Source organism: Formica exsecta, unplaced genomic scaffold, assembly GCF_003651465.1.
Source record: "Formica exsecta isolate Colony F162 unplaced genomic scaffold, ASM365146v1 scaffold115, whole genome shotgun sequence".
Lineage (NCBI taxonomy): Eukaryota > Metazoa > Arthropoda > Insecta > Hymenoptera > Formicidae > Formica > Formica exsecta.
In genome coordinates this window covers 1,800,582-1,811,230 of record NW_021848490.1, presented here as the reverse complement: position 1 = coordinate 1,811,230, position 10,649 = coordinate 1,800,582, and the positions used below count along the sequence as shown (strand labels likewise).

Sequence of the window (10,649 nt, the reverse complement as noted above, 5' to 3'; positions counted from 1 at the left end):
TATGAAGATTCGATGTTAAACTAACGGTTAAATATTAGCTTCTCATTCACAAAATTTAACGATTGTCCTCAATATTGCAAAAAAATTAGTAAATTAGTACGAATTTTATGATTTATTTTCAATTGATTGATGTATTTACGAATTCTGTATCGCAATCAAATATTCGTAAAATAAATTAATAAATTACACTGCAAAAACACCATATTTTTTCCGCGTTTTCTCCGTGTTTTTCCGTACTTTCCGTTCTTTCCGTTCTTTCTTGAACTCTCTGTTCTTGAACGCGATTGTTGTCCCTCTTGTCAGGTGAACGTTAATAAAGTTGTCTGGTTCGTACCGGCAAGTAGTCAAAACGATCTTTATCGTGGAAAATTATTTCTTGTTGGTTTTTGTAAGATCCATCCGCGACGTCTAGTTCGGTACTTTGTTGAAAATTGGGGATTTTCGTTGCAGGATTGGAATTAATCCTAGGTTTTCCTGGCGATTCCTGAAAGTAATGGTTTCGGTAGTAAAACAATGATAAACACCACACGCCTCTTTAAAGTCGAATTAAGAAATTAATTTAAACAATATATATTTTTTTAGAAGAAAAATATATTTTCTTCTTTTCATTAGAAGTGTTCTTCTTAAACGCTACAAAAAAATAGCTTAGAATTAATTACTTGAAATTATGCCGATTTATTTTATCTTGCAAAGTATTTGATTCGAAATATTTTAAATTTTGCTGTTATCGGGTTCGATTCATCTCGAACAGTTGGTACCCGAGAATTATTTGTACTCGCACATTTAACACTAGCTATAATAACGATGCATGTATTTTATTATCCATAAATATAGTTGTTCGTAACCACATTTTCATAAAAAATTGTTATATCCATTTATTTTTCAATAAAAAGATATATTTCTTAATAATGGAAGAACATGTTTTCTCGCGCAATTTTCAGTCTCGTGAAATGAAGATAAATGGTAACTGTCGTTGATTCATTACCGAAATCATTGCTATCGGGAGCAGTCCGGAAGATCCGGAATTCGTTCCCTCCTGCAGCGGCTTTAACGTTCAACGGATTTCTTAACTTTTCTTTGCGGATCGATCTTGCAGAAACTGATGTAGAAACAAGACGTTGGTCGTTCTCCGCCTTTAGGATCGTTTTTCTCCTTGTCGAATATTAACCAGCGTGTCACCCGGCGGAGGGAGGGCCTTGTTAAAATTGTTGGGTCTGTTATTCTCTATAAAACGTGGCAATACCGTGATTTTTTATAACGATATTTAAAGGCTTATAAGACCCATTTTATTCTATTAAAACAGTCATCCACGAAATAGAATATATATCTTATTGTTGATCGCGACGTTCGTATAAAATCGCGTATTGGAAAATAAATCGCGCGGTGGATGCTATATAATAAATCTCGAATGTCTGTCGAAATATCTTTGCATAAAATGATAGTGATTATATCGCGCACGTGTACGTGTATGTGGGTTTCGATTATTATAGAAATTACGCGTATCGCAATCGAATATTACGAATATCGTCCGTTTATTTATTTGTCGCGTTTGCACGGGAATTTTAAATCGCGATTTGTTTTATAATTTAATCGTTGACATCAAAACTTTGTCTATTTTTTTGCATTTTGAATTTTTTTTTTTTTTGAAATTCTGCGCAAAATGCACCAATAGTGCACACTTTCTTCTACTTTCTTCTACAATTAAAGACGATTAATAACTTTATTAATGACTCTTCTGATCGCGATTCTTTACATTATATAAAAGTTAGTAAGCTTTATAATTGTATGTCGACTATTAATAATAAATATCGCGTAATTAATCGTCGTTAAAAAGTCTTGTCTAGTTTAACAATTTCTAGTACATTTTTTATTATACGTATATTTCGGACATTTTCGTGTAATTCCATGTAATAAATTATTTTGTATTAAATTTTGTATTAAAAATAAAATAATACCTAACCCCTGAGAAATGGAAAAGAGGAAAAAGCCTATCCTCACATATTTTTCCTCCTCGATGGTATCTCCACCTTAACGAAGGCATTTGCCGGGTGAGGAGGTTTGCGTACTCTAATGAACCTGAGAGCTATGCCGGCGGTAACGTATAGCGTTTTCGAATGCTCAAGTTTGATCGCTCTGAAACCGATTAATAAATAAAACTTAAACTCAGTCTTGGATTTTGGGAATATTTAGATTATTAGATTAATCAATGAATACTTCGAGTAAGCGTTTGATTGATTAATCAGAGCAAAGAATCTTGTACTTTAAAGACAAAATAGCGTTAAAAACGGAGAATGTACTTCATATTATTTATATTAATCAGATTCTTTCAAAACCTATTTTTAATCAAATATATATATTTCATCGTAAATTGGGTTTAATTGCTCTCAAAGCGATTGAACTTGCTTCATTCAAAAACGCTAATAAGTTACCGGTAGGGTCACCCATGCCGGACAGGTCGAAGGGGAAGAGTCAGACTAAGAGAGATACTGTAGTTATATACGGTTTTATGTGCAATTATAGCGGTGCCTGTCCATCGCATACACAATTGACATTGTGAATATTCTAATAAAAATGGATGTTATATAGTATCCCGTCTGTGTTACAGTCGATGCAGTATATGTAAATCATATAAGTATGCAATCATTATAGCGTATATATTTATTTTTTAAAAAAGGTAAAGAAAGGCGCCAAGTACACACACCATAAACTAAATCTAAAATAAATCTAAATTTTGTAATTGCATAGCGTTTTACATGTTTTCAAATGGCTGTTTGAGGATTCAATATTGAAGTATATAAAAATACGGAAGTATATAAAGATACAGAAAACTGGGATAATTTTCGGATCCACATTTGAACTTTCTAGATATAGGAGACAATATTTTTTTAAATCTGTAGTAACGGTAGGTTTTTTCGTACAAACGTGTTAGATACATATCGAGAAAGGTATTTTAAGTATTGATTTTTCTCAATATTCTCTTAGAATGCATACAAAGGATCATAAAATACTTCGGGATGACAATTAGGCTTATTTACTTTCAAAGAACGTGCGCCGACATCCCCTATTGAGAGACAGGAATCGTTATAGGCTTATTGAGAAAGCTTCGTCGAGTGTATAAATAATGCGGTCGAGGCATGACATAGCCATATTATCCGTAGGTCACGGAATATTTCATGCTTTTAGTTTCCGATGATTATCCGCAACTCGCGAATTGTTCCGTTCTGAGTAATTATCTTAGTCGTTAGCAAATCGTTTTACAAAATGTTAAGGAAAGACAATGCAAAGAATCAGTCAATATGCAGATCGCGTGCGTCTCTCTTCTGGCCAAACGACACGAATAATCGGGCAAGGACAATAACAATGGATTGATAGCATGCGAACCATTATAATAGCCTTTCCGTTAGCGATCGGAGATATATATAGTAATAGTGATGGTAGTGATGGTAAAGAATAAGAATAGTCATCCAGTTATTCTGCTTACCGTCCTTTTCTTACGCTTCTCTATTGATCATTTCTTAATATGCATTGTGGGTAGGGAGACAGGGCAAAAAGTACGGACGAAAAAGTTTTGCCTGCCAAGTTACGAGAATTTTAAGACGCTAGGCTGCGACGTGATTGGAACAATACGTGTATTTTGTAATCTCCAATTTTATGGTCATCAAGTTGATCCCACTTAAATAGAAAATAATTATTATTATCACAAATTGAATATATTTTTTGTGATTTTCAATTATTATTATTATAAGTGATAATAATCAATTATTATTATTATAAGTGATAATTACAAAATTGTAAGTATATTTTGCGCTGGTCATTTTTTTAGTGAAATGTAAATAATTAAAATTGCGTTTTTAATTTTTTTTTTAATCTTTTAAATTAGATTTTAAAGTTTAAAATTTTTTTCTAAGCTATTGTGTTGTCAATATTCCATCACATCAGCTTTATCGATTGCAATCTCCAGTTTTTAGTTTTTATTATATATATATTGTTCTTTATTTTCATTCTCTTTTTCTCTGAAAATGTTGAGAAAACATCATTATTTATAGTGCATCTTGTATTTATCACTTATTATTATCGTTCTTTATTTTCATTCTCTTTCTCTCTGAAAATGTTGAGAAAGCATCATGTATAATGCACTTTATATTATCACTTATTATCATAATAGATACTTTCAGATTCTTGTTTGATATATTTGTCGATTGAATAGTTTTTGAACTTTATCGCTCGAACGGACATCGCAGGAGTATCGAGACGATATGGTACATCATTCGAAAAAACAATCAGCAACACGAATAAAGCGAACCTCCCTTATTATACAAAACACACTATTAGTAAACGAAGCGACTGTTCATGTAAAAAATGGGAATTACAATAAAGCCATATTTCTGTACAATCAAGTAAGTTTCGCAAAAAAATATATATTTATAAACGGTCTAATTAATTCTCTTTACTGATTTTTAACCAACTATAATAAAATATTGGAACAAAAATAAGTTTGTTATAAAAAATAAATATAAAATAAAATAAAAGCTAATTATTAAAAAAAATTAATGTATTATATAAAAATTTATGTTTATCTTATTTGAATAATATAACAGTATATATATGTGCGTTTGGATATATAAGATATGTAGTGTGTGTATTTAAAAGGTTTTTGAAGAATGCCTGGTGAGATTAAAGATATTGCTTAAATATTATAATATAGCACAATGTGTGTGCGTGCGCGCGCGTGTGTTAGAAGAAAAATGGTGATTATATTAAATTTCGGCCATGCAAAAGAAAAAGAAAGAGAGAAAGAAATGCAAAATTATAATACATATCGTAAGCAAAAAAAGTGTAAAATTATATATGTTATATATTTCCATTATTTGTTGTATAATTTTATACTTAATAATGATACATTATAATAATTTAATACTTTCACACATTTAATACATTTTTTACAATGTAATATGTAGTACATTAAAATTGGAAAACAAAACAATAGGAGTGAGGTATAAAAAATCCTTTAAATTAACATGTATCACCAACAAGATATACAATCTCGATTTCTTTAATAAAATTAATTTTGTTATTATAATAAATAATAACAGTAGTTATATATATATATTTCATGATGTGATACATGCAGCTAGATATTATCTTACGACAATAAATACATATGATAAATCTGCATATATCAGAACAAAATTACGTAATTTATCAATTTTTAAGTTAGTTTAACATTTAAGTTTATATCAGGTTGAACGGAAAGTTCATTCCGTTTTTTGCTAACAGATGAAAACCGAAAAAACCGTACGAATTTTCCGTTTAACCAATATAATGTGTGATAAGAAATGTGCAACGTTGTCATCTAATAAATTTTTTCCATTTAAAAAAAGGGAGAGCAATATTTATCTTAAAACACTTAAAAACTTGCATAAATTTTTTATATATTCTTGCACAAAATTTTATCGCAAATAAAAAATATTTATATAACGTAAAAAAATGCGACTGAGATTTAAAAAAAAGATATCTTACAATTATATTATCTATTTTCATCTTTAAGAATATGAAATATCAAAGAGCACTTTATACACATATTTTTTCATATTTCGTAATAGCCAAATATAAAATTTGTTCTTTGTAACTGAATTTCTTGCATTAGTATACACTAAAAATAAGATATGTATATATATATATATATATATATATATATATATATATATATATATATGCAATGGATGCGTTCAAGGAGACGCTATTATGCCGAACACACTCTAAGTTCAGCTACAAAGACAAACCTATATATTTATCGTATTTGTGACTTATCGGTGTTGTTACCCGTTTCTAAGGAAACGAGCTTCCTATTTCGAGGTGTCAGCAACCACACGTATTTTGACACGTAGATAAATAGCTATTGTTCCTATACACAAAGTGCCTCTCTTTGTTTTCCTCAGCTACGTGAAAAGAAACATACAAAAGGAGAAATAATAAGTATATCTCTAAATTAGGCTCATTGCAATATAATATTCTAATATAATTGAATAAAAAATCAACGAGCTTTTAAAATGAACGACGATGTATCGCGAGGTGTCACCAAGGATGTAGCGAGCACAGTTGAACATCACGTCATGGACATCCTGAATCCCACATTGCATCATCACGATTTATTACAAAGTTACGTGCGGACACCCGTGGAAATTGGTTCCGATTCGAAACAGGATGTCGAAGAATTCGAGGAATCGACCAAGGAAGCGCGTTCGAGCAAATATCCGACGAAGACGAATGGCAACGACAATTTTCGCTATGACGGTAGAAAAAAAAAGAATAATAACCGAATGGAAAAGGAGAGGTCCAATATCATCACCACCGCCGTTGAATCAGAGATGAGAATTCAGAAGTCGAAAAAAAAGTGACGCCAATATGATGGCGATAATCATCGGCAGGAAGAAGTATACACCGATAAAGATCGCGCCGCAGCCGTAAACATGGGTAGCACGGATATAAAGCAGTCTCTGAAGATGAAGCAACGTCAAGATCGCAGCAGAGATTTACAAATCCCGGAGGAGACCGAGCCCGGAGCGTTGCTGACACTTGGTCTGCGCGAAATGCGCTTCGGTGATTTCAATATCGCTATCAACTTCATTAATAAGGTTCATTAGCTCGCTTCGTTATCCAATCATGTCAATTAATTGAAGTGCGTAATCAGAACAAGATTAATATACATATGTCTTTAATTTACATCATATTTAATCGCGCGCACTGCGTGTGAATAAACATATAATCTTTTATATAATCAGATATAGTTAAATCGATTATAATAATTTATACATCATGAAATGAAATTAATTTAACAAATAATAAATATAACTTTATAAATATTAATAATGATTTGATATAATAATAAATAATAATCATTTTTTTGTACTTAATGTTCTCTCTCTCTTTTTCTCAATAACAATTTCATCAATATTATAATAATAATTCTAATAAGGACATTAGAATAATGCAAGAATTTATTTTGACAGGCATTGGAATTGAATCCCAATGATAAGAACGCTTTAATAGCGCGAAGCAAATGTCATCTTTTATTGGGTGATCCACGAAAAGCGCTGGACGATGCTGAGGCAGCTTTACGATTAAATCCTAAAGATTCTAGCAACGCCAAAGCTGTATACTGCAAAGCAGAGGCTCTCTATCATTTAGGCGATTTCGAAATGAGTTTGATGTATTATTATCGCGGAATGAAGATTCGTCCAGAATTCGGCCAATTTCGTCTAGGTGTTCAAAAAGCAAGAGACGCGATACAGAACATATTACGTAAGAATTGATAGGCATTCTTATTAACGATCGTTGATAAGAATTAAAAAATTAAAATTAAAAATTAAAAATTAAAAAGATATCTTGAGATATCTTATAGAAATATGTTTTTAGATTTCGAAAATGTTGATAAATTTATTTTTTGTACAAAAAAAAAACATGACGGACATATTAATTGCCTCTCGCTTAAAAGAATTTTTCAAGTTTTTAAATACAAATTTTTTATTCGATAGCTGCTTATAATAAACTTATACATTACAATAGACTCGTCAGGCAATAAAATGTATAATAACAAACAGCTTTATTAGTGTACAATGATAGTTTCAATTAAATGGTTATTTCGTTTAAGCTTTCGATATATTGAAAATCAGACTGACGTTACGCGATTGATCCAGAAATGTGTATAATATTTAAAATAATATTTAAAACGGTTTGCATTTAAAGCGGTTAATATTTAAAGCATTTTCTAGGTTACAAAAACGTTCTTTTTAATCTATTTTTCGAAGGCTGCTTTAATTTTATGCTCCAATAGTAAAGCCAAAGCAATTTTTATTAATAATTCTCGTGATTGTTCAGTTTTGACAATTGTCTTTGCCAATACATTTTTTTCTTAATTTTTTATATAAATTTATTCTGTAAAAGCACAAAGTTAATTTGGTAGTGCATTGCTTTTTCTCACGCGTAATGCGTTGACACTTTTTATATGTAGACTATTAGAAAGAAAAAAATATCTGCAGTAAAAAAATTAAAACGTGTCTATATATTTATAAAAAGGCAAGCTTTTCTTTCTAAAAATTGAAAATTTTATTCTTACATTATCAAAGTAAAATAATTTTAATGTCAACATGTATTAATAATATAAATTGGTAAAATATATATTATATAATAATCAAACTTTTTTTTCGATCCGTAAATTAATAAATAGTTGTAAATTGTAATCAATTGTTATAAAGATTATTTTTATTGTATAAATGTAAATAGTACATTTAGATTGTTTTATATAGGCGTATATGCAATATAATTGAAATATTATTTTATACCTAATTTTTAATATTTTTTTAGTTTTTATATAATGATTCAGAAAGAATAAATAGCATGCAGATTATATTTCTGATTTCAAATTTGTCGTGTTATGTTTTTATGTTTGTGATCTCGTATTTATTATTATAAACAATAATAAAACATGTTGATTATTACGTACGATAGGATGAAAAGATGTTGAGGAAAAACATGCAGACCGTGAAATTTAACGATGACTTGAAGCGGATATTTTGCATAATTTATTTATTTAATTAATGGATTAAGTAAAAATCGTAGTGACAGGAATCCAAAATAATAAATTTTGTTGCAAACTCTCTCTCTCTCTCCTTTTCTCTCTCTTCCTCATTCATTCTCTCTCTTTCTTTCTCTCTTTATGAGCACTAATTATTTCTTTTACAATACTTAAAGGCAAAAATATTTCTGATGTTTTCGACTTTTTGACGATCTAAATATGATTCGAATTGAATGCACGCAGTAAAAAAATCGAATCGCAGAATCGAGTAATATTAGCATAACGAAGGCTTCGTGATACATCAATCGTTTAATAAATAGCTAATCTGTAATTTAACATACTCTTGTATGATTTAATATTCCACATATATATAACATATATAACATTTTTTGTATGCTAAAACCAATATCGTGAAAAATATCCCGATTTTTTATGACATTTTGTGAAAATATAACAGTATATCACGGAGCGCGAATACGATGCAGTATATGCATGCGCGCGAATTATAGGAATATTTTATACGAAACATGCAACAGCTTTCATGTTGTTCCTTTCTTTTCATTGTGTGATTAACAGCTATAATCAAATAAAATATTTAAAAAATTTCTATTTCTTTTTAAATAATTTTTATTATATAAATAATAATATTTTAATATTGATTTATAATTAAACAAAACTATGTCATCTCTGATAATGAGAATATGCAGAAAGATTTCATTCGTATGTTTAAAAGTAATATACTAATGTTTAAAAGTAATATACACTATATATTAAATAGTGTTTAAGTTCAAGCTATTTGCAAGACACGTAATTGCTAGATACGTAAAATATTAATTAAAAATGAATGATATATTTATTTTAAATAAAAAAACATTTTGTATTTAATCCAAGAAAAGTTTGAAATTTATTTAATAATTTCAATGCACACTGAGAAAACCATCATAAAATCCAATATATTTAAAAAATTTTTATTAAACATTTTTTATGTGTCACAAATTAAACTATTATGTTTTACCGTTATCTAGAAAATAGAACGCTTTCAAGTTTAAATATAAATGGCATTTGAATACTTGAAGTCTTTCTCTGGATTTACAAAGCTGTTTAGATCTCTTATCTCTTGTTACTATTCTCATAATTATCATTTCACAATTGAATATAATTTTATAATCAATTGAAATAAGTCTCTATTTCATAATATAAATCTTCCCTTATCTCAATTATATTCGTTATGCTATACAATAAAATATGAATATTGTATTCATCCTAATTCGTAGTTTTTTTTTAACAAAATTTAATTAATTTAATTTTTTAATTATTCTTTTGCAAAAAAAAACAGCAAATAATCTCAATGTGCAGTGAACGTTACTTTTTTAGTTATGAACATTATTTTAAATATAATAGATAATCAAGATTTTCCTTAATTATGTCTGTTATTTAGATTAAACTATAAATGAGAATTAAATTGTGCCACTTCACTTCAAATATGAAATATATCGATAGAAGCAATAAAATATAGAAGATTTCATTTCTATGCTAATAATTATCTTTAATACATTTTATCTTTAATACATATAAATATAGCAAAATATAATCAATATATATCTTAGTTGCAATCACGTATAATCTCACATTTAATCCTTATTTCAAATTCAATTACAACGCACAACAGTCTGTTCTCTCTGCGAAGCAGTAGATCGAGATGTTAGAAGATCAGTCCTCAATCGGCGAAATAATAGAACATGTGGTTCTAAGAAAGAAAAAAATTTAATCTGTATATTTATAAACAATAATTATAATTGTAATTCATATATATTTTTATTTGTCAAGTCGTACCTGGTCCATGCATCATATAATGCACCCATCCAGGACTCTGTTGGACCCCTAAATTCCTCCATTCCGTTTCTGTCATAAGATGAGTCTTCGGAACGTGTCTGGCAAGATCAATCGGCAATATTACATGCCTATAAATAATTTAAAATTTAAATTAAATAATCTCTAGTTCAATTTTGTTAGATTTAATGAAATTAAAGCTTTTAATTATAGTATCCCTGAATCTTTAAATTAATTAAGAAAT

The 10,649-nt window shown here is 28.9% G+C and overlaps 2 protein-coding genes across 6 annotated transcripts in view; one reads left to right on the top strand and one right to left on the bottom strand.

Annotated features, from left to right (window-relative positions):
• The first annotated feature begins 5,843 nt into the window (after positions 1 to 5,843).
• LOC115238251 lies at positions 5,844 to 8,073 on the top strand. The gene is given in 2 exon segments (XM_029811911.1): positions 5,844 to 6,635; positions 7,011 to 8,073. Coding segments are annotated over 2 exon segments (888 nt in total). The 5' UTR covers positions 5,844 to 6,050; the 3' UTR covers positions 7,314 to 8,073.
• Positions 8,074 to 10,105: 2,032 nt separating this feature from the next.
• Positions 10,106 to 10,649, bottom strand: part of LOC115238231 (cyclin-dependent kinases regulatory subunit-like) — a 1,791-nt gene continuing 1,247 nt past the window's right edge. For all 5 annotated transcript variants that reach the window (XM_029811872.1, XM_029811880.1, XM_029811891.1 and 2 more), the window contains exons 3-4: positions 10,409 to 10,536; positions 10,106 to 10,322 (exon numbers count right to left, since the gene is read on the bottom strand). In XM_029811872.1, coding sequence (XP_029667732.1) covers positions 10,225 to 10,322; positions 10,409 to 10,536 — 226 coding nt within the window. In that variant the 3' untranslated portion in view covers positions 10,106 to 10,224. The remainder of the gene's footprint in view (positions 10,323 to 10,408; positions 10,537 to 10,649) is intronic.